Source organism: Oryx dammah, unplaced genomic scaffold (genome assembly GCF_014754425.2).
Source record: "Oryx dammah isolate SB20612 unplaced genomic scaffold, SCBI_Odam_1.1 HiC_scaffold_28, whole genome shotgun sequence".
Classification (NCBI taxonomy): domain Eukaryota; kingdom Metazoa; phylum Chordata; class Mammalia; order Artiodactyla; family Bovidae; genus Oryx; species Oryx dammah.
The window spans coordinates 85,254,937-85,279,221 of record NW_024070212.1 but is presented as its reverse complement, the minus strand read 5'-3'; the positions used below and the strand labels follow the sequence as shown (position 1 = coordinate 85,279,221).

General features: G+C 37.3%; 1 protein-coding gene across 3 annotated transcripts in view; it reads right to left on the bottom strand.

The window, feature by feature from the left end:
• Nucleotides 1-4,372: 4,372 nt before the first annotated feature.
• The window catches only part of MYSM1 (Myb like, SWIRM and MPN domains 1), a 42,593-nt gene continuing 22,680 nt past the window's right edge, over nt 4,373-24,285 (bottom strand). For 2 of the 3 annotated variants that reach the window (XM_040232730.1, XM_040232732.1), the window contains 10 exons: nt 23,745-23,822; nt 22,040-22,128; nt 19,345-19,399; nt 18,953-19,003; nt 18,164-18,238; nt 17,172-17,360; nt 16,402-16,534; nt 10,548-10,653; nt 10,315-10,372; nt 4,373-9,310 (listed from right to left, as the gene is read on the bottom strand). In XM_040232730.1, the coding sequence (XP_040088664.1) occupies nt 9,143-9,310; nt 10,315-10,372; nt 10,548-10,653; nt 16,402-16,534; nt 17,172-17,360; nt 18,164-18,238; nt 18,953-19,003; nt 19,345-19,399; nt 22,040-22,128; nt 23,745-23,822 (1,002 nt within the window). In that variant the 3' untranslated portion in view covers nt 4,373-9,142. The remainder of the gene's footprint in view (nt 9,311-10,314; nt 10,373-10,547; nt 10,654-16,401; nt 16,535-17,171; nt 17,361-18,163; nt 18,239-18,952; nt 19,004-19,344; nt 19,400-22,039; nt 22,129-23,744; nt 23,823-24,285) is intronic. The other variant, XM_040232731.1, reaches the window with a different exon arrangement.

The window sequence follows — 24,285 nt, the reverse complement described above, 5'->3', positions numbered from 1 at the left end:
TTGCAGGGATGTTGTGGAGAATAAATGTGATATCATTTGTACAGCATTTAGAAGGATGCATGCTATTACTGTAACACCTTCAAAATGAAAACTTCAAAAATGAAAATGGCTACTTGGAGATACCATTAAACAAGGACACTCTCCCCAAGATCACACAAGCTCAAGGTACTAGCCAAGTGAATGTTTTACAGTGTTCGTAAATTTAGCCAGATGTGCAACTTTCCCTGACTTTGCAAAGCCAATCAACACTACAGGACGGAGACCGTAGAGTTCATAGACTGTGATGGAGCGCCCTCTAGTGGCTTTAGATATTAACATTTTCATTAAAATGATGGAACAAATGTAGCTTTGTGGATTATAAGCAAACAGCAAAGATTAGGTGTTCTTTAATGAAAGTTAAAGAGGAGAGTGAAAAAGTTGGCTTAAAGCTCACATTCAGAAAACGAAGATCATGGCATCTGGTCCCATCACTTCATGGGAAATAGATGGGGAAACAGTGGAAATAGTGTCAGACTTTATTTTGGGGGGCTCCAAAATCACTGCAGATGTTGACTGCAGCCATGAAATTAAAAGACGCTTACTCCTTGGAAGAAAAGTTATGACCAACTTAGATAGCATATTCAAAAGCAGAGACATTACTTTGCCAACAAAGGTCCAGCTAGTCAAGGCTATGGTTTTTCCTGTGGTCATGTATGGATGTGAGAGTTGGACTGTGAAGAAGGCTGAGCGCCAAAGAATTGATGCTTTGAACTGTGGTGTTGGAGAAGACTCTTGAGGGTCCCTTGGACTGCAAGGAGATCCAACCAGTCCATTCTGAAGGAGATCAACCCTGGGATTTCTTTGAAGGAATGATGCTGAAGCTGAAATTCCAGTACTTTGGCCACCTCATGCGAAGAGTTGACTCATTGGAAAAGACCCTGATGCTGGGAGGGATCGGGGGCAGGAGGAGAAGGGGACGACAGAGGATGAGATGTCTGGATGGCATCACCGACTCGATGGACATGAGTCTGAGTGAACTCTGGGAGATGGTGATGGACAGGGAGGCCTGGCGTGCTGCAATTCATGGGGTCGCAAAGAGTCGGACACGACTGAGCGACTGAACTGAACTGAACTGAATCTTAAAGTTAATAAATCTAATCTTACATAAAGCCAATAAAGTGCCATTAATTATATCACTTTTAATAGTAATTCTTTAGTCAACTTTTCCATAAAATTCACATTCTGGGAGTTTATTAGACCTTGCAGTTCTAAAAGACAAAATTATATTTTAAATTAAAACATAAATTATATTTAACATTTGAATTGCACATAAAATATTCAGAATAGTACTTTTTGCTGTGAAATTAAAAATAATTTGGAATCACTCAAAAGGATAGTGCAATAGCAAAACTGGAGTTTTTCTAGAAATAACCTTGCTACGAACTTGACCTATGTGACTGGACAGGTTGCTTCATTTCTGTGAACTTTGGTTTATTCATATTGGAAGATAGAAATCTAAGCCCAAACATTTCCAAGGTCCTTTCTAACTTTTAAGACTCTTTGATTTGAGGGGAGTAAGTCATCCATTTCTTTTCTTCCTTCCTCCTTCCCTATTTTTGGGCCATTGTCACACAGCTTGTGGGATCATAGTTGCCTGACTAGGGATCAAACCCGTGGTCCCTGCAGTGGAAGCCCAGAATCCTAAGCATTGGACCACCAGGTAATCCCTCTACTTTAATATTAGGGCTCTGGCACGGTAATTTAGGGCCCATTTGAAGATGGATTCATAATGTTTTAAGAAACCAATCCTAGCCACGTGTAACAGAAATGGCTAGTCACTAACGAGGTTTCGTGTTCTCCTTCCACAGTGTAGAATTTTGGGAAGCGGCTGCACAGTCAGGACTTTACTGAGCAGCCCCTTAGTGTCAGGCTGGGACCATATGACTAGTTTTTATCAAAAAACAGAAAGCAAAAATGATGTGGATACTCCAAGCCAAGGTAAATTATCGTGTGTGATTCTCTTTCTTATCCACTTGTCCCCAAATGGAAGACACCTGGGATACTTACAGTCACAGGACAGAGCCACATGTGAAGGAACCTGGTTACCTGAATTACCCATGGGAGGGGAGCTGCCCAGGGAAGCCAGGCAGAGACCCTGCAGTGTGAGAAATAAACCTACTGTGTTAAGACATTGAAAATTAGGCGAGAGGGTGTTAACAACAGCTAGTTTTCATTTTCCTAACATACCCTCCAACTCTGTGGTGTTACAATCGAATTAGATTTTGCACAAAAGGAAACTCTCTCTAGGGGAGGGTGTGTGTTTGAGGAGAGGCAGGGAAGACTAGTCCACTCATTTTTTGTGATTAGGAAGATAATTCTGTTCTGAAAACCATCTTATCAAGATTTCCTTTAAACTATTTTGTTACACAAAGGGAGCCTGGTGTGGACAATCTCCTCGTTATTGATGGTTCCAAGCTCAGTCTTTGTGACCCCATGGACTGTAGCCTCCGTCCATAGAAGTCTCCAGGCAAGAGGGCTAGAGTGGGCTGCCATTCCCTTCTCCAAGGGATCTTCCCAACCCAGGGATTGAACCCGTCTCCCACACTGCAGGCAGATTCTTTACCATCTGAGCCACCAGGGAAGCCTGTTGATGGTTAAAGATACCATAATTACTGTTGAGTTCTAACAGATGTTTTGGAACACAAGAAAGTTCAGTAATCACTAGTCTGGGTAAAATAAGCAGTTAACTTGCTTTCAGAACTATCCAATTCCACATTTTGAGGTTAACTTGTTAATGGAGGAGGTGGGCAAGGAATCCTTGATTATACCTGGTAACAAGTTATCAGAATTAACTGATAAAGCTTGTTTTTGATAGCAGAAAAAATACAGAAGACAAAAGCAGGGTTTTTAATTTAGCTATAACTCTGCAAATACTAGAAGGCAATGGCAACCCACTCCAGTTACTCTTGCCTGGAAAATTCCATGGATGGAGGAGCCTGGTAGGCTGCAGTCCATGGGGTCACTAGGAGCCGGACACGACTGAGTGACTTACTTTCACTTTTTGCTTTCATGCATTGGAGAAAGAAATGGCAACCCACTCGTGTTCTTGCCTGGAGAATCCCAGAGACAGGAGAGCCTTGTGGGCTGCCGTCTATGGGGCTGCATAGTCGGACATGACTGAAGCAACTTAGCAGCAGCAGCTGTGGCAAATACTATCTTAAGCTAGCATTCTATGGGAAGATAATTGGGAATCAGTGATGTAGAAACACATCAGCAACAGTGAGAAAAACCATTATTACAGTACAAATAGGTCTGTGGACAATCTTGGTCTGGAGCCATACACAGACTATGATGCTGGCCAATCAAAATTATAGCAAATGCTTGATTGGCAGGAATCCACTAACAGCTATACACAGGAATGAACGTCCTATGAAATAAATGCCTCATGGAATTAGAACTCCTAAGATTATACTTTGCCACCTAAATTATTTTCATTTAGGAGCCTGAATTCAAATTGGTTCTGTAAACAAGATAAAGAACTGTACTACTAAGAGAAAAATTCACTTGGAGAAAAGGAAAATTTTCTATTACTAACAAAATATAAATCTATTTATATTTATACCCAGATCTTCATCTAGCAGTGAAGTATCTAGGAATCTACTCAGAGAAGTTTTAGAAGTGTGCAAACAAAAATAACTTGATAGAAAAATGGGAACATCCGAAGTTCATCAGTTCAAAGCTGATAATGGCAAACTTGTACTATAGAGTGCTATGCACTGTTTGCAAAGAATGAGCAGATGTTTATGTGCTGAATGGAAAGAAGTCCTCAATAAAAGGACAGACATTGAAGATATGTATGTGCTGAATATACCTTGTTGTTCAGTTTTTCAAATTGATAGGTTTTGCAGAAAGTAAGAACTGGGAAGTTAAGGACTAGTTAATGAGTTCATTCTGCAGTGAGACTTTTCTCTTAAACCCAAGACTCATCATTCTCAAACTCTCGTTCTTTACCTCCATGTCTATGCTCCAAGGTCACTTATCTCTGAAACATCTTCCCCAAATATCATTAAGGTTTAAAGGTGATCTCTTCCAGGCAATCAATCTCACTGCTTACATTCTAAAGAATTCTCATTTATCTACACACCTCTTACCCTTGAAGTCTTACAGGCATTTATAATCAGTTCCAGTTTTTATCTTAGTGTCTTACCTACCTATGTCAGGTTCTATATGCTTCTCATTTATCAGGTGGTAAGATTAGGTAGTAGGATTCTTGCGGAAAGGAACCAAGACCTTATTCACCTTTGTGTCCCTAAAATGTTCAACAAATACTTGCTGAATTAATGGGGGCATTGTTTGTAATCAGCGTGTATACTGCTAATAATTTAGACAGAGACCAAATGATTCACCACTTTATTTTCAAAATTTTATTTATATAGAATCTTTAGAATGTTTCCCTTAAATTTTTATAAGATAAAACCCCGAAGTTTAAAACCAGTTATTTTATGTCACAATTTAAGTACAAGGAGAATTCACTTATTTTGAGGAAAAGCTTTTCATAATTGTACAAACATTAATATTTACAATATTCTTTAATACAGATATACACAACATGGCATATTTAATTGTACAAAATGGTTTAAATTATATTTTAGTACAGAACATTCCAAGATTCAAACTAATAAAAGAAATTCCATAAACACTGATATTAATAACATTTGGGGAAAACAACAGCAACAGGCTTATTAATAATCATGGCAAACTTGTACATAATACACAATTTACACATCAGATCCACAAATTAAAGATATATATGACCCACCTATTTAAATCATGCTAGAATCTAAATATTATTTTATAATTCATATGAAACAAATGTTCTGTGGTAACCTATGAAACAGGAATACAAACTATAAGATCATAGTTAACATATTTCTTAATTCCTAAGAGAGTACTCCAGGAAACCTCAAAGATGGCAGATCACGCATTTTTTTTTTTTTTGGCAGAAATTAAGACTTCTTATGAATATATTCATAAATATAGTCAAAGGAATAAAACAACCCACATATCATGAATTAATTTTACCTTCTCAAATTTAGTTTGGTATAGAGCCCCTGGCATAATCACAGCTTCTCTGGGATATTTGACTTTCTCTTGACTTAGCTGGGATAACATACTCTTTGCCTTGCTCTAGGAAGGATTTAACGAAGCTTAAAAGAAAAGATTTAGAAAATACCAGAAAGCCCAAATTATAGGTTAAATGAAAAAACAAGAGTTTGAGGGAACAGCATGCTTAAAGCCATTTAAGAAAAGGTAAGGAATTATGCTAAAGCATATTACATTATTCTCCACAGTGGTTTTCTGGAAATATTGCAAAATATGATATTAATTTGTAAGAAAGCTATTAAACTACTGTAAACTGGAAATGATCACATTTCTTTGTTAAATGCTGTAGTAACTCTGATGGAACAGATGATGAAACAAACGTATGTCTTTTTATCTTTGTGCTTGTGTGAAGTAAGTCTTCCTAAATGTCATAATGTGTGACTAGATTGAGCCTCTAGCTCTGGGTAGAGAAGAGTATAGCTAACACCAGCTGGGTGTCCCCTGAGATGGTAGCTACCTTCCAGGTGGTGCAGGGACGGGTCAGAGCAACAGTCCTAGGGCCTCCTGCCTGTACCCGCTTCTCCAGGTCCTCCAGCTCAGCTCATGAGGACCCGGTAAGATAAACAGGAAGAAGGTAAACTGAAGAGCAGGAGGCCCACTCGGGGTGGCATGCCGAGGCCACCGTCTCCTCGCTGGCCAAAGACTCTGCACGTCACAGCCCTTGCCCCACTCCTGTGGGGGAGGCAAGTTACGGAGAGAAGGAGAGAAGGCTGGGGCAGCATTAGTCAGCTTCTGGGAAACAAGAATGCTTCTGTTCAACTCTATCCTTCACGCCTTGCTTCCAACACATGACAATGAGGGGTCTCACACCTGCACAGCGACAGGTGACGAGGGAGGGAGTGGGGATGGAAACAAAAGAGCTTGGGGGAAATGCAGGAAGAAAAGGTGGCAGGAGCTGTGACCTGTATTAAGAATCAGAACAAAATATCCACCTGAAAACTAAAATTAGCCACTGCAGCCCATCTTTCTTTGGGGGATGAATGGTTCCAACTAAGTCCTGAATGTTGGTGGAGTCAGTAAAGATCAAAGTTCATGTCTATGGATCTAAAGCCACAGGAATTGCAGTTTTTGGTTGTGTGGCAAAGCTCCGCTAGGGTTTGTGAAGTCGGTTTATAGGGGAGGGGTAACAGAATATAGGCAGGGCCCACTGAGCTTTTAGATACCAGGTCTCATGTTTATAATACATTTAGAGGCCCTCCCAAATGTTTTCTTTTAAATTTATAACACAAAAAAACACTTTCAGATGGAAGGATGTATGCATCTACAATATTAAATTCATTTTATACAAATGCAGTTGTAACATTAATTTTTAGTAGTTTTTTTGTGGAAGAAGAGGGTCAAAAAGGTCAAAGTGTCTAAGGCCACGGAAGTTATAGTGCAGCACTGAGGGCCGATGGGCCAAGGCTGAAATTACCCAGGGGCAGCCTCTGGTCTTGAGGATCTTATTCCACTGATTTTTCTTTTTCTGAATATTACTTTGGGATGAGACTGTAAAAGAGAGCTAATACTAGTGAAGTAATTGTAATGTCAATTTCAAGCTGGAAAAAGAAAAAAAATAAAACAAAACTAAGCTCATTATTTTATTGTCACTGCACAAAAGTAAGGACCAAATCAGGATGAAGAGACTCTTATGTTTTCAAGTCCTATCTCCACTCTGTAAACATTGCTAGAGGTAGGTTTCCCTCTAAGACCCTGCCTCTCAAACTTCCACACTGGCACTCATTTCAAGACTTCCTGTGCTTCTCAAGGCTTGACTCCTACTGCCCTCGGCAGGCCAAGGTTGGCAGTGACAGGAATGTGGGCGCCGAGAGCTGCAAAAATGTTTTAAGACTATCATAAGAAAAATATAAGAGGGAGGAGGGGAGGAAAATATCACAGACTGTAATCAAAATTACATGATGTTAAAAAAAATGAAAGGTTTATACTACAATGTTAACTATGGTTTCTGTTTTTTAAAAATTATCTTCTAAAAAGATAAATGTGCTCTATCATCAGAAAAAAAGGAAGTATTACTTAAAAAAACTGTGCTCCCAAAGCACTACACTCTGCACAGTACCAGGTTTGAGTCCTCATAGTATGGCTTAGGTTACTAAATGCAGTAACCCACGAGCATGCAGAGGACCCAGACTGAGAACAGAATTCTTAATTTTCACTATTTTCCAACCCCAATTCATCAATATCACAGGGAAATGTCAATTAAGAAAGCTAATTAATACCATTTTCTAGGGTCTGTTCCTGAGGTATAATGAAGAAAACACGTCAGAAGGAAGAGCACAAAGGAATGAGCCACTTCCTTTTACAGAAGCACACTTTCTGCGCTTGAATTATGGGTGAGGAGCCTGCGGTACAGAAGGTTACGTGACTGTCACACAACAAAGCTGCTAAGAGAATTCGGGTAAAAACTCAGGTTTCCTATTTTTGGTCTACAGTTCTAATATCCCTGGTCCCCAAAGTAACTGCTTTGTAAGTTATGTTTCACTGTTTATCCTAAATGCATATAGAAAAATGGAAAATACTACCCTTTTCCTTAAAAAACATTTAAAATTAACTTTGGAACTGTACCATCTCAAAATATAAGCTCCAGGTGAATAGGTCCAATGATTAGAATGAATCACAAGATTTTAGACCTCGTAGGACTCAGGGAAGATGATTTAGACCTCAGTTACACATGAATTTAGGCCCAGAGAAGGTAGACTATATTCCCCCAATTCACAACACTGAGTCAAGACCTAGATCATCTAAAACTGGCTCACTGCTCCTTCCAACACTGACTTATTTTCCTTGGATATTCATTAAACCAAAAAAAAAGGTAAAATTACAGAATCATACCCAGATTAGATGCAATAAAACTGATGAAGATGATGCAAGACCTTTCAGTGGCTCAGGCTCATGCACTTGAAAATAAATTCTAAATATTTGCAAACCTCTGGAGCAGGGTTTGGAAGACAACAGCCAGCAACCTGTCTTTTGTGAGGCTCATGAATTAAAAATAGTTTTACATTTTGAAAGACTTGTTAAAAATATAAAGAATGACCGACAGAGATGGTATGTAGTCTGCCAAGCCTGAGTTATTAACTGCCCCTTTCCATAAAAGGTCCACTGACCCTTGTTCCGGATTCAGCAAGTATACAAAACTGGGCTGAATACATAATATTTCCTGGAAGGATTTTTTGTTTTTAAAATCAAATCTGATTTATTTAAGCTTTATTGTAATTTGCCTCTTTCTCCTCATAGCAGGTAGTAGGAGGAAAAATAAAAAAATCTACTTTAAGGGTTATGATTACCTGTGTCCTAGTTAACTGAGTTTTATCACAAACACTAGTCTAAGTGGCACCTATAGTTGAAGCTACTTATATTATGTATCTGAAAGCCTCACAAAATGTTACAGCTGATAAAATGGCATATCCTATAGCAGTGTGGTTATAAAGTAAAATGGAAGCAAATATCTGTAATTAAAAAGCTGGTAATTTGATTTTCTCCTTTAGGTCTCTTCTCCAGGCCTCCCCTGGCCTCGCATAACATGTTGTTAGATTCATTAAACCAGCAGTTCTCAACCATGTTCATTACTTCAGTGACCACTCGTCCGTATCTCATCTGCAACCATAAACAAGCCTCAAAAAAACACATGAAGAGAACGGAGCTGCTCCTAATGAGACACGAGATAGCAAAACTGGAACGACTAGTTCAGGGGAAGTACAAATTCGAGACGCAACCCATTCATCAGCCTGAGACAGCAGGGAGGCTGCCCTCCAGCTCATGTCGACTGGCCGTGGAGGACTGAGCCTGCAGGCCGGCCCCACTGCGCACAACACTCTGAGTACCACATGCAAAAACAAGTCCAGCTCTCTTTCCTGCCAGATGGTGTATGTGGCGAAGTTTGGATTTCAGGAACTAGCAACAAAAAATCAAAGCGGTACCACAGTTAAACAATAATTTCAAGGTTATAATTCTCAAAGTAGGATCTACTGTGTCAAGATTAAAATATCTTACTTTAAGATAATTACATTAACAATTCCTTTTGCCCCACAGTACAGTTCTCTTCAGCCACTCCATTCTCTGGCTTGCTTTGGTAACTGGAAAGGAATAAATTTTCTACTTGAGTCAAGAATTCTTCAGCAATGAAGCAATTGGTCACTTTGCTCAGAGTTTTCCTCAGACACTCCAAAAGCTAGTTGAAAAGAAAAGTTTTATAGTTAAATACATAAAAGTACAAGAAGAGGGTTTGCATTACTATCATTTTATCCCTTGCCAATTCTATTTTATAATGCTTAACTTAGAAAAATTCTAGTGCTTAAATTAGAAACACTCTCTTTAAAGAAGGTTGAGGATAAATTTGTGTTTAATAATCGTACAGCTGAAGTGTAGGAAACCATTGTTGAGGAATGCTTAAGTTAGTTCCTTCTGATTTTATATAAGGAGATAAACTTGAGACTGTATGTATCACTCTTTCTATGAACTTGTGGATTTGCTTTAAGTAGTTTTATTTACAAAGCAAAGAATCCTATGGGATAAAAATCTATGTACATTGAAATACAAGACTGTACCGTTTCAAACATAGGATGCTAGAGTCTAGTTCCTGGGAAATGTGTATATTAATCTTCCAATAGAACAAAGAGAAAGTGACTACAGTAGGAGAGGGTAAAAAATATTAAAGAAGAAACTTAAAAAGTTAAAATTTTCTATTTCCAAATTGTTACCAAAAGAAAAAAAGAAAGACAAATCTTGCCAATCTCTCAATACACTCATAGAAACAAAACTAGAAATGAAATAATTCAAGACTCTTATTTTCTATCAGAAGTTAAGTGAAATGACTGTTTAAATTTGTTAGATTTATACTGCCACTTTTAAAAATGATCAATTGTTAAAGCTAAATGGAAACATGGTGCTTTTGAATTTAATAAAATAAGAAAAATGCTCTCCATTGTGTACAATAATAATCAGCCAACATTGACAAATTTTGTTCTAAAACAATATTATTTCTATATGCAAGCGTGGGCAACAAAACACATTCCTAATTATCTCCTAGAAATTAATTTTAGAAAGGAAAAAACAATAAAAGAAACACACAGAAAATGTATCCACAAAGTATAAGGCATCATGGGGAAAACACATCAAGATGAATAGCTTTAGAATCTATGAACAATGAAGCCAATTAAACTGAAGGAAGCTTACTTTCTGCAAACAAGTCAGGTCAGAATCTCGGCGAAAGATTTTATCCATGGGGACACTACTGTTGGAAGAAATACGAAAACAAACCAATGAAACAAATACTATAAACACATTAGTTTTGTAATAAACTATCACTGATGCCATACATCACAATTTTATATTTACCTGGGTTTTCCCTAAACATAGTTTAATGAGAACACTGCAGATGTGCAACCCTCTCAAACCACAGCACATACCTCTGGGATAGCCTGTATTTTTCTATTATCCATCTTGTCTTTTCAAACACTAACTCCCACCGAGGTTCTTCTAACATCTGTTGTACTTCAAATTTATAAGGTAAACCTAGAAAAGCATAAAGCAGCACATTTTTACCAACTATTTCTTGAATCTCCAATCTCCTTTTAATTACTTACAATTCCCAACAATGTTTTCACAATCGCAACTTGGCAGACCAGCTAAGCAGCACTTTAAACATAGGAGGCATTCATTAATTATGCATTGCCTGGATGAACTTGCTCCATCAAGCCTATTAATGCCAAGCAATTAATAAAGAAAAGTAACAGTGCCATTTGCATGACAATTCTATGCAGAGAACTGTGACAGGTAAGATGACCATATAAATCATCATCCAAACCAAGAGGCTTCTGGAGTGAAAGCGAGCACTTAGATATACTTGCCAGAACCATAGGCTTAAACAGGGATTGACTTAGGCAAACCAAGCTACGTTCCATCCCAATGACTTTTCTTAAAACACAGGTTATCAACACAGTGCTATAAGACAGGTAGCATTATTCCTATTTAACACATAAAACTGAGGCTGAGATGGGTTGAACAAGCTGTTTCCGCTAGTAAAGCAAAGAGCTTGGATTTCAGACTCCAGCAGTCTTGTCTGACTTCTGAGCCTACATTCATTCCACCTCCCTCTCTGTGCTGACCTAAGACTAGGCAGGGAGGGCCTGGATTTAATTCTGGAGAGGCAGTAGCTACACTTGAGTCACTCTGGAGGAAACAAGTGCAAAGGGTAGATACCCCTTACATAAGTTAGAAAGGCAACAATACCAAAAGATGAGCCTACTTAGAAATTTCTCATATATTCTTCAAAATCCCCATGTAGTTATGTTTGTGGTATATTTTAAAAGCTCAGGTGATTCATTACCAAAGGCCAATACAATAATAATAACAGTAACACTAGTATAATGCTTACTATGTGCCAGGCTTCTATAAAGGTATTTTTCTTTAATTAATTAATTTGGCTGTACTGGGTCTTAGCTATGGCATCCAGGATATAGTTCCCTGACAAGGGATTGGAACTGAGCCCCCTGCACTGGGAGCATGGAGTCCTAGCCACTGGACCACCAGAAAAGTCCCTAGAGGGGAATTTCGTATGGATTTTGTATGGATGTAAGGCCACTTACACAGCAGTGGCTACAGGACTAGAAAAGTCAGTTTTCATTTCAATCCCAAAGAAAGGCAATGCCAAAGAATGTTTAAACAACTGTACAATTGTGCCCATTTCACATGCTTGCAAGGTTATGCTCAAAATCCTTCAAGCTAGACTTTAGCAGTACACAAGCCGAGAACTTCCAGATATATAAATGGGTTTCAAAGAGGCAGAGAATGAGAGATCAAATTGCCAACATGCACTGGATCATGAAGAAAGCAAGGGAGTTCCAGAAAAACATCTACTTCTGCTTCAATGACTACACTAAAGTCTTTGACTGTGTGGATCACAACAAATTGTGGAAAATTCTTAAAGAGATGAGAGTACCAGACCACCCTACCTGCCTCCAGAGAAACTTTTATGTGGGTCAAGAAGGAACAGTTAGAACTGGACATGGAACAATGGACTGGTTCCAAACTGGAAAAGGAGTATGACAAAGCTGAATACTGTCACCCTGCTTATTTTACTTATATGCAGAGTATATCATGCGAAATGCTGGGCAGGATAAATCACAAGCTGGAATCAAGACTGCCGGGAGAAATTTCAACAACCTCAGATAGGCAGATGGTACCATACTAATGGCAGAAAGTGAAGAGGAACTAAAGAGCCTCTTGATAAAGGTGAAAGAGGAGAGTGAAAAAGCTCGCTTTAAACTTGACATTCAAACAAAAATCATGGCATCTGGTCCCATTACTTCAATGCAAATAGAAGGAGTGAAAGCAGTAACAGATTTCCTTTTCTTGGGCTCCCAAATCACTGCAAATGGTGACTGCAGCCATGAAATCAGAAGATGCCTGCTCCTTGGAAAGAAAGCTATGATAAACCTAGACAGCATATTCAAAAACAGAGACATCACTTTGCCAACAAAGGTCTGTCTAGTCAAAGCTATGGTTTTTCCAGTAATCATGTATGGAAATGAGAGCTGGACCATAAAGAAGGTTGAGCACCACAGAACTTATGCTTTCAAATTGTGGTGCTGGAGGAGGAGTCTCAAGAGGAGACTCTTCAGAGTCCCTTGGACTGCAAGGAGATCGAACCAGTCAATCGTAAAGGAAATAAGTTCTGAATATTCATTGGAAGGACTGAGCTGAAGTTGAAGCTCCAATACTTTGGCTACCTGATGCGAAAAACTGACTCATTGGAAAAGACTCTGATGCTGGGAAGGACTGAAGACAATAGGAGAAGGGGGTGGCAGAGTATGAGAAGGTTAGATAGCATTACTGACTCAATGGACGGGAATTTGAGCAAACTCTGAGAGACAATGGAGGACAGAGGAGCCTGGTGTACTACAGTCCACAGGGTCCCAAAGAGCCAGACTTGACTCAGTGACTGAATAACAACAATAAAGGCCATTGACATGAACTAGCTTGGAGAAGGGAATGGCAACCCACTCCAGTATTCTTGTCTGGAGAATCCATGGACAGAGGAGCTACAGTCAATAGGACTGCAAAGAGTCAGACATGACTAAGCGACTAACACCACCACCACATGAACTAGCAACCAGTATTATTCCATTTCTTTTTTTTTATGACATTGAGCCACAGAAAGGCTATATTAAATAATCTGTTCTTGGACTTATTAATACATAACTAGCAAGAGATAGAGCCAGGATTTGAAATCAGGCAGTTTGGCTCAAGCTTATGTTCTTAACCTTTACATCATATTGCCTCTCAACTTGCATTTTTGCCATCATAAAGCTTCTCAAGTAAATAAAATGCCAGCAAATCAGAAGGTACTAGGGGAAAAAAAGAATCATAACTATACTTCCATACAATGCAAACATAATTTGTCAATATGCTCTAAAAAGGCTTTTTCTCCCCATTTTTTTTTTCAGGTGTATGGAAGGAGAGAAGGGAACAAATAGCATGATGATAGCTGATTTTTTTCATTTCTCAATTCTCTTCCATTTTGTTTTCCCCCTCCAAGAACTTGAGTGACACATTATAGTACATAAGCTACCACACAAACTCCTTTTGTGATAACAATCATTTACTTGATATGTTTTGATTACCAAGTAAGCACAGGCTATAACTATAATTGTAACTACCTACTTTAGACCTATTATTTACTAAGCACTTACATGCATTACTGACAGTCTCTACAATGCCCCGTAAGCAAGGTAATAATTTTTTCTCATTTTACAGAGGTGGCAAAGAATGAGTGATATTAAGTAACCTGCCCTAGGTAAAATAACAAAAGCATGTCAGAGCTGGGATCTGAATCCAGGTAAGCAACTCCTATTCTTAATGGAAGTAAAAAATGAGACTAAAATAGAGGTAAACAAATAAATGCATTTTCAGTCTGTGCTCATAAAAAAGAAAATACACATACACACATTATACATCTCTATTTGGTAATGAGTATTTTATAAGTTAAAAAAAGGTACTAAACTAGTAAAAATTTCCTTTTGTACTGATTCCTTTTTTTTTAATTAAAAAAAAAATTTTTTTTGTACTGATTACTTTTGATAGGCTTATTATTTTTTAAAATTGAGATATAATTAATTTATGCTATTTTCAAGTATACAGCAAAATAATTCAATTACACACATATGCACTGATTATTTTTATCCACACATGTCAGAATAAAACTAATTACTAAGTATATTTGCTGCCTATTACAAGTAGAGAAATGATTAGCCATTAGACATAAATTAATGAACAAACAAGTCAATATGTCAAGCACCCAGTTCAAAGTACTGTAATATAAGGTATCGCATGGCTTGTGAGAAATTTTAATCAATTCTTGAACCAGAAGGTTTCCAAGAGGAGCAAAGGACTAAGGATTAAGACCTAATAAGCAGTGTTAACAGTGGAAGAGGCAGCTCTACTCAAGAGAACTTTTTGCAGTCATGTTCACAGGGACACTTGTGTGCTGTCTGACAGCAACTTACATGAGCCCCCAGCACTGGGCCTGCTAAGCTTTGGGGTGATTCCTTCTCATCTGGGGTAGTTTCTTCACACACATGCACTGGTCTGTATCTTGCTAAATACGAAATCTGAACCTTCTATACATCTCTGGAGTTTCTCCAGGTAGCATTTCTGCTCTCTGGTACTCTGTCCTGCAAATTTAGTTGCCCTGGTCTCCTTGGTCTTATCTCCATCAGGTCAACTCAGAATCAGCTAGATCCTGGGTGGGTTTCTCCTCCTTGTGCCATAACTGGAAGTTTTTTTAAGCTAATAAGCCAGAGTAACTTGGGCTCGCTTTTATGCTTCCCATCTCTCAGCAATCATATCCTTCACTGCTTGATATTATAAATACCATTGTTTTCTATCTTTTGTCCAGTTTTCCAGTTGTATCAGACAGGTCCTTGTTACTTCATTTTGACCAGAAGTAGGATTCTAGGAACTAAATTTTAAATTTCATTTAATTCTAATTTATTTAAGCCATCATATGTAGCCACAGGTGAATGTACAGACAGCACATTAGAGGTTCACTCCCCAAATCTAGCAGTATGTCATATTAAGACATGATTTAAACTGAGAACAAAAATAAATAATAAATAAATAAATAAATAAACAAACTGAGAACGATTTTACTGTGATTCTTCCTTTTTTAACTTTTTGTAAAATTATACTGGGGTAAAGAATGATATATATATACACACATATATATATATGTATGTGTGTGTGCTATGTTCAAAATGGGCATTTAGTGAGACAAGCTAAATAAATTATATTAAAAGATGAAAATAACCATGAAGGCAGGAAACAAGTGCTGCAAGTGCACAAAGAACAGAAACTAACGGTAAATGAGATGGAAGGTAGTGGTGCTGGGGTCTTTACCAGAGACAGGGCATCTGAGTGACATCATTAAGAATGAAGAAATTAATTTGTTAAATCTACATTACACCATGCACTGGGCTAGAAACTGAGAGTAGAAAAATGAGTACAATATAGTATCTACGTTCAAGGGGCTCATGAGCGAATGGGAAAGAATATGATGTAGAGTGACAGCACCCAGAGAGTACAGTCAGTCAACTAGAGCAGTGGTATCAGGATGAAAAGAAAATATCCTAGCGATATTAACTGTCTCCTCTGATCTTTCACTTCTATCTGCATTCCCATCTTAAAGATCCCTACTTTTCTTAGTCTAATTCCCTATCCAGCCAGAGCTGACTGGAACAGCAGTGGACATTAAGTCCCAAAGGAACTGAGTCATGATGGGCTAAACCAACCCAAATTCTTTCCTGAGATAGATATAAAAATAAGCACTGTTGAGCCTAAACTGGGAAGTCATGGAGAGTGTGTGGTAGGGTGGTCACTGTTCTTTTTATCTTTTTATTTATTTGATGCCATTGCAGAGAAAAAACTGTATTTATCAAAAAACGTTCAAGAAAACAGAAGAGGTTTTGTCTGTTCCGCTTCCTGCAGTGTCTCCAGGACCTCATATACACACTAGCTAGCTCTAAGTTATCACTGCATTGTAATGTTTTCGCCCAGTGGCCGTGGTAACCATGGGGGCTTTACTGTAGGAGGAAATCATAAAAGGAAAGAGGGTGGCTCTACTACATGGTATCTGAACAGTGACTCCCTAGTTGAGGACACAGACTTTTCCATCAAATTGCTCTGCCTAGGTATAAATTCTGTGATTTTTTAAGATTCAAAAAAATGAAAGTACAAGTAGAACTGTTTTTGTTGAAAACTTACGATAAGAGCCATCTGGGCTAATTTCATCACTTATAACCAGGCAGGTAATCTGAGAATAAGGTAAAGGATTATTTCGATTATAAGGACTAACAATCATCCCAATGAACTTTGCACCGCCTCTGGAGAAGTAACTCTATAATTAAAAAAAAAAAAAAGTATAATTAGTTCAACTACATAGACTTAAAAGTCAGTATTTATCCATACCAACATTTTATACACCTAATAGAGGACAAGGGAATGCAAAGGTGTGTTAGAAACTTCACTTCCAAACAGCAACTAGATTAAATTTATTCCATACCCTAAAATTTTCAGGCTTGTCCAACCCAACCTGAAAAGATCACCTGGCCTATATAATCTACATTTTCCATGAATACATTTATAAACTTTATTCACTACCCTTCAGCTGTAATCTCTACCAATATGGTAATAAGTTACAATCAGTTGCCAACAGTGAAAACATCCAGATATCAAACATAAAACTGAAGAATAAAATAAAACTTTTTTCCAGAGATGCAAAATACATGATATTTCCAATTATTTCAGTTGTACCTAGTCTCTGTTCTAGTCAGCCCATCATTTTTAAAGGCTCTGGGAAGAATTATCACTATACTGTAATGGCTTGTCTGTATTAAACAAAATACATAGATTACTCTTGTAATTACTTTGCTAGAAATGTTATTTCTAAGCATATTTAATTAATAGAAAACAATGAGAGGGGAGAGAATGTGCAATTATTTACAGACTATATACACAAAGACCTATAAACACACCTGGTATTTGGCTTGAGTGTCAATATCTCGTAAGGAAGGATTAGGGTCAAAGGCAGGATGAGAATGATACCATCCAATAACACTATAGCCCCTGACAGCCAAGGTTTCCGAGGCTTGTGTTTGTGAGACAGGATCCATCTCACACTGTAGTCCTGTACTCAGACTGTTACACGGTTCTGCTGCACAGACCTATAAAGGATTAATCCTTAAATGATTATACTGAAATCCTGTTAATTCTACACAGAATTCATACACAGAAACAGAAACTCTTTAAAGCCAAGTCTTTTATTTGTCTCTATCACAGGCAGCCTTTAACTTGCAAATGAAGTACTCTCCAAAAGTGTGACTGTATGCTAGGAACTCAAAATCCGTTTTTCTACTCAGATAAGTGAAGTGTTGGTCAGCCCATATTAATGTTTGTAAAAAGTCATTCAATAACCCCTATTATTTATGGTAATTTCTCGCAAATAATGTATACCGAGTTTCTATTATAAGGTGACCTCTTAGGAGTTGAAGCTTTTACTGGTGAAGGCAATATGGAACCAAGGCCTGGCGATGTTCCCTCCTTCTTGGTGGGAAAGGGAAACAGGTGCTCAATACATGGAATGTTTAGTAACCTCCAGGAACACAAAACATTCTTCCTCCTTTGAAAAAAAATATTTACTTATTTGGCTGCATTGGGTCTTAGCTGTGGCATGCAGGCTCTTTCGTGGCTGTGCATGACGCAGCACATAGGCTTAGGTGCCCCGCGGCATGCGGGATCTCAGTTCCAGGCCAGGGATCAAACCTGCATGCCCTGCATTGCAAGGCAGATTCTTAACCACCGGGTCACCAGGGAAGTCCCAGGAAACAAATAACTTTCTACATTTGCATATTCTCATTTATATCATAAAGTTTATATGTTAATTATATGCACTGAAATCTATAAAAACACTTGGTATACCAGCAAGACTAAATAATTTTTAAGATTAAGATTTTAAGAGAAAACTTACCTCAACTATTTTATCAGCTTCTGAATATCTTCCTCCTAACAGACCAATCACTTCTGCCATAGAAACATGAGCATGCTAAAAGAAAAACAAGATAGACTTAGTCCAAACATACAAACCAAATCCATCTGACAAAATACCAGAACAAATCTCACTTATAGAGTCATTTACAAGTATGATAATTATACTTTTCTAAAATGAATTAACACAGTAGAGGAACCAGATGCTAGGCTCAGCATACACAGACTTAGGATTTAAGACCTATCTTTACTGCTGGCTAAGAAACTGAACCAAACATTTAAACACTCCAAGATGCCATTTTTTACATTTACAAAATGAAGATACTGTTTTGCTCTCCCTACACAGGAAAGGTATCATAAGGATACAAAGTAAAACTACTCTGGGTCCTCCTATAGAAAAATACCATGAACACATACACAACTACTGGAGATCTCAGTAGTTTAGTGCAAAACAAGAAGCCTCCAAATTATAAGAGTTGTGCTTTGTTGCAGTTATCTAGAAGGCAGCAGACAAGGATACTAGGAAATTAAAATAGGGTTAATGATGAGAAACACTCTGCAAGAACTCACATTAATTTATTTTCTCTAAAATATGGAAACATGCAATTGTTTGGCTTTTCTCCAAAAGAAAAGACTTATTTTTAGATTCCTTGTAAAAGAGGATAGTTAAGATCCAAAATACACGTCTTCCATACTCTCTCTTATGCCTGCAATAAAAATACACAAGAATGGAAATCAGAATAACTAAGTAAACACAATATAATATCCTTACCAAATCCATTATTAAAAGTGCTTCTGAAGCTACTTTCACCTGAAATGGCTCCTGAAATATAAAAAAAAAAAAAATGGGGGAGCATAAAAATAGAGATTTTATTCTTTCTAACTGGAATGTCCACCCTTTTCTCCTTTATCTATCACACCAAGTTCTCACTACCAACCAAGGCTCAGCACAAATCAGACTTTTAAAGAAATATAAGTATAATTCAAAGCCCTAGCATGGAGAAATTCTTTCTCATTTTCCATCTGTATCATTCATCTGACCCTTAGTGTACCCTGCCTTATCCAACCTTTCATATACACATGCCTTGCACACATAGAAAAAGAATATTTCATGTCAGAGAGGAGGGTATTATTTATGGTCATTCTGTGATGAATGAATAGTACCTGCTTTTCTTCACTGAAAAAATTACAAGGTATCAGTTGGAAGGGATCAAATGAGCTGGAAAAGGAAAAAGAAAAGAAAATCATTCCTAATATAATTTCAATAACATAATTTATTCACAAATTTGAAAATGTATACCAATAATCTAAACCTAAATTCTTTCCAAGTGGAAAAATAATAAACTAGGAGAATTTATGACATAAACCTTTAGAAAGAAGCACAGTTCTTTTGGACTTGACTAAAAATTTGAGAAACAACAGGACCTTTGAGAAAGTAATTTTGTTGTCTTAATTTCTTTTAACACCCAAAGAGAACATTATAAATGGCCAGATGTGTCCTACACTGAAAGCAGGTTTCAATGGAAACCTAACTCTGACATAAGATAGGAAAGGAAGTTCAAGAAAGATAGATGTTTCTCAGAAACATTTGTCAGTACAATGCGTTCAGGATAAAGGAAGCACTCAGTAAATCTTTGCTGAATGAATAAATGACAAACAATTCTGTTAAAGAAATTAATGTATATACAAAGTTCTTTGGTAAACTCATCTTTTAAAATGAAGTATAAAAGATGGAAAGAGGGCCACCTAACCAAAGCTAGATACAAAAACATGTATAAATTTGTGAGAAATATTAGAAAGGCTTTGACCAATAAAGAATTGAGGTTTCAGAAAAATAAAAACTGTTAGGCTCCATCCAGAGAAAGCAAATAAACAAGGAATATGTTCATGTTAACAACTGGGAAAGAGCAGAACTATTTAGTTCCTATTCTACCAAAGACTTAGTGCTAGGGGATGAGACACTTTGTTTTGCTGAATACTGTATTCCAAATACTGAGAACAGTAGGCATTTAAAAAGTGCTGAATGAGGAAGATGTTCAAATTAGAAAGTGCTTAATCAACGCAAATAAAATGGAAAAAAAAAAAAGAAAAAGTCAAGAGAGTTAAGAAAATAGAAACAAAGCATTTACATCCCAGAGCACTTTGAAGAACCATCATCGAAACCACCATCAGCACTTTTTGCGGCACTGTAGAGAATGGAAAATTACGGGAGGACTAGGAATAGTCCTGTTTTCAGGCCTGTTTTCACCAAAAAAGCAGCAGAGGAAAATTCTAGAAAAAGTTATTTAACAACTGCTTTGCAAGCCTTTAGCAAGTGAAGAGGTGACTAAGAATAATGGGCTCATGAAAATATAAGTCATGATCAGTTCAGTTCAGTTCAGTCGCTCAGTCGTGTCCGACTCTTTGTGACCCCATGAACTGCAGCACGCCAGGCCTCCCTGTCCATCACCAACTCCTGGAGTTCACTCAGACTCGCGTCCATCGAGTCAGTGATGCCATCCAGCCATATCATCCTCTGTCGTCCCCTTGATAGATACACCTAAATTTCACTTTTGATAACAATGATATGCTAGAAACTAGCAGACTCATAAAGACTCAAATATAGTTATTAAATGTAAGCAAGACATCTGCTATGATTATTCTTCTGCATAGATGAAGAATGGGTTAATTGGGTTAACTGTGGTAATATACAGCTGATTCAACAATGATGTCTCAGGTTCACATTATTTCTGTTTAACATTTTAATCAGTGATCAATGGTGGAAAAGGCAAGCTTATTGAAATGTTGATGATTCAAAGCTATGAAGACTAATATGAAAAAAGTGAATCGGATTCAAAAAGATCCTACTTGGAAGAATGACTTGAAAATTACAGTATGTTTCACATTTCGATTCAGGAAATCAAATGTCTAGACATGAGATGAGGAGTCCTAGTTTATGGATGACTGTAGCTTATCTATTTAATTTATTCTCACAACAATTCTAAAGTTTGATTTTAATTTTAGAGAGGTGATATATAATGTAATGGTTAGGAGCACGGATTCTTAAGCATTAATGCCTGAGTTAAATGACACCACCACCATTAACAAGCATGGGCAAGTTATATAACCTCTTTGTGCCTCTCAGTCTCCTCATTTATAAAATGGGAATGATTATATTAACTACTTCATAGGGTTGTTATGAGGATTAAATGAGTTAATATACGTGATATGCTTAAAACATAGCTAACAGTGCTAACTGTTCAAGTTATTATTTTATAAATGAGGACCTAAGGCTTATAAAGGCATTATGTAACTTACCCAGGAACATCTAACTGCTGAGTATTAGGGCTCTTTCCACTGCAAATAACCAAGAGGTGTTCCTGGATATCTTGTTTTAAAAGGGACACTTGACAAAACTACAGTCTATTTCATGGGTCATCTGCAGGAAGTGAGGGTCTAGAAAATCTAGGCATTTAATTTATACAGTGACCCTTAATGTTACAAGCTACATACTTTATATTATTAAAAAAAAAAAAAAAAAAAAGAGCCTCAGTAACATTCAGCACCAACCAAAGAGGGAATTAGTCATTTCATGAGGTTACTGGTTTATAATGTCTAAGGAGTTAAATAACCACCTGTCATAAACAAGGCCTCACAACATATGTTGGATCCTATATTTATTGAACAAGAACAAATTAAAACTTTTGCTATGGTCTCCCAAATTAACAATCAGTGAAATAAAAAAATTTTAACTTTCAGCAGTATTTTTAAACTTCATAAGTGAACAATATAATGCTGCAACATCAGATATTCCTTCCATACGTTTTCTAATCATTTATGACTATTAACAAAATCACACTTGTATAATGTCAAATTATACCTTTTTGTTGGTCTTGGTACTTTTGAAGGTTTACCAAGTTTGCATTTTTCCTCTTCTCTTCTTCTTGCCAACTCCTCAGCAGAGAGATGCTAAAAAAAAACCCCCACCATTTGATCAAAGCATCCATCAACCACTGAAGGAAGAATTAATAAAGTGACACCACAGCATAAAGCTAATGTGCACACATTCTGCGGAGACACCACCTGGCTCTGCCTCACACTAGCTGGGTGACTCTGGCCAAGTTACTGAAGCATTCTGTGTTTGCTGTCCTCATCTTTAAAATGGGAATGATAATAATAACAATGCTATGATATTACTGTGAAGACGAAATGAATTAATGTTTGTGAAATACTGACAGTAGTGTCTAACACAGTAAATCCTACATAAATATAAAATAAAATAACTCTCATTTCTTATCTACTACCAGTCTTATTGGGTTTCCCAGGGCACACTACTGGTACAGAACCCGCCAGCCAATGCAGGAGATGAGAGTCATCGGTTTGATCCCTGGGTTGGGAAGATCTCCTGGAGCAGGTCATGGCAACCCATGGACAGAGGAGCCTGGTAGGCTACAGTCCATGGAGTCACAAAGTCAGACACAACTGAAGCGACTAAAGTGCACACAGTCACGTATCAGTCTTATACTTGAGCCCATATGAACTACATACCTTTTCTAGACTATACCTGATATTTTCCCATGTCTGGTACATGTCTGTACCTTTACTTATATGTCTCTTTCAGCTGAGAGTCCCTCATCTACATTTCCACATTGTGAGATTCTCTTGCTCATCCTTTAAGTCACAGATGAAACATCACATCTTCTGTGAAACCTACCCTGATCATACCTGTTAGGTCAATCTTTTATTTCTTGGAACCAATTTGATGGAACTCACCAAAGGTTTTATCTTTCCTACTAGAAATGTAAATTCCTTCAAGGCAGGGACCATGTGTCACTAATTGCTGTGCCTAGAATAATACTCATGTGTCAGGCTGGGGACAGGGAATGGGGAAGAGAGAAAGAAGAGAACTAACACTTTTTGAACACCTGGTATATGCAAGACTTACTGAGTACCGAGTATTAGGACCTTCATACATTTTATTCAACCTTTGAGGGGATTATAAATAAAACCCTGAGATTTGATACAGTTACCCAGTGTAACAAAGCCAGCAGTACACATTCATACATTCTTCCCATTTAACAGCACTGGTTGTTCACAAACAGATTATATAGTCATAGAAGGTGCGTGTGTGTGCACGCATGTACATACATAATTCACTGCCTATGTTTCTTTATAGAACCATAATTTTTGTTAGTAGAAATAATACTTTAATATTTGTAATTCAATTTATGTCTAATGCTCAGAACAACATTTTAATTGGTATATCAGAACATCATTCAGGAACTGTTTACTGAAATGAACAGGGCACACCTTCCTGGCACGCTGACAGATATTCTGGAGCTAAAGACCAGAATACTGGGACAGATCATCACGGTTCTGAAAACCAGTCACACTTCTAGTTAACTGCATCCTCAGTATCTTTTTCTTTGTTGTTTATTGGCGACTTTTAGACAAATTAACATGGGAAAGAAACCTATACATCTAGACGTATAAAACAAGTATAATATATGTGACATTAAAGATAAACAAATGTACACTGACAAAACAATTTTTACTTCTGAGTCATCTGACGGGATCAAAGTTACCTCAAATGTCTGCCCTTCCAAATCTTTTGCATCACACCAATTTCCCCAAGGGTCTCGGACTCTGCGTCTCCTTGTGCGCTGTTAATGAAATTAAAAATAAAGCAAAAGGTAACAAGATTAGCTTGGAGAAATTCCAGCACATTAATATATAAAACCAAAAAGATTATTTCCTAAACATCAATTTCTCCATTAAATTACTGTAATCCCTGATCAGCAATGCCTGACTATATTTTATTAATTTATGTTCAACAGTTAGCATTTGGCTCAAAAATAAGTAAGTAATGATTTTTGAAATTTTATTCTGATTTCTCCTTTAATTTTTACCTCCTTTCATCGTATGGGAGTTACAACTGTAGGAAAAGAATATTTTTTAGGGCCAAGAAGAACCACCACAAAAATGACTTCATGGTAGAAAACTAGAAACAGCACACAGCCAGAGGTATAATAATGAAAACTAGAAGCAAAATAATTGTATCTCAGACTTACGAATATGTATGACTAGCACCAACTCTAGCAACTGTAAATGAAAACATTTTCTTTA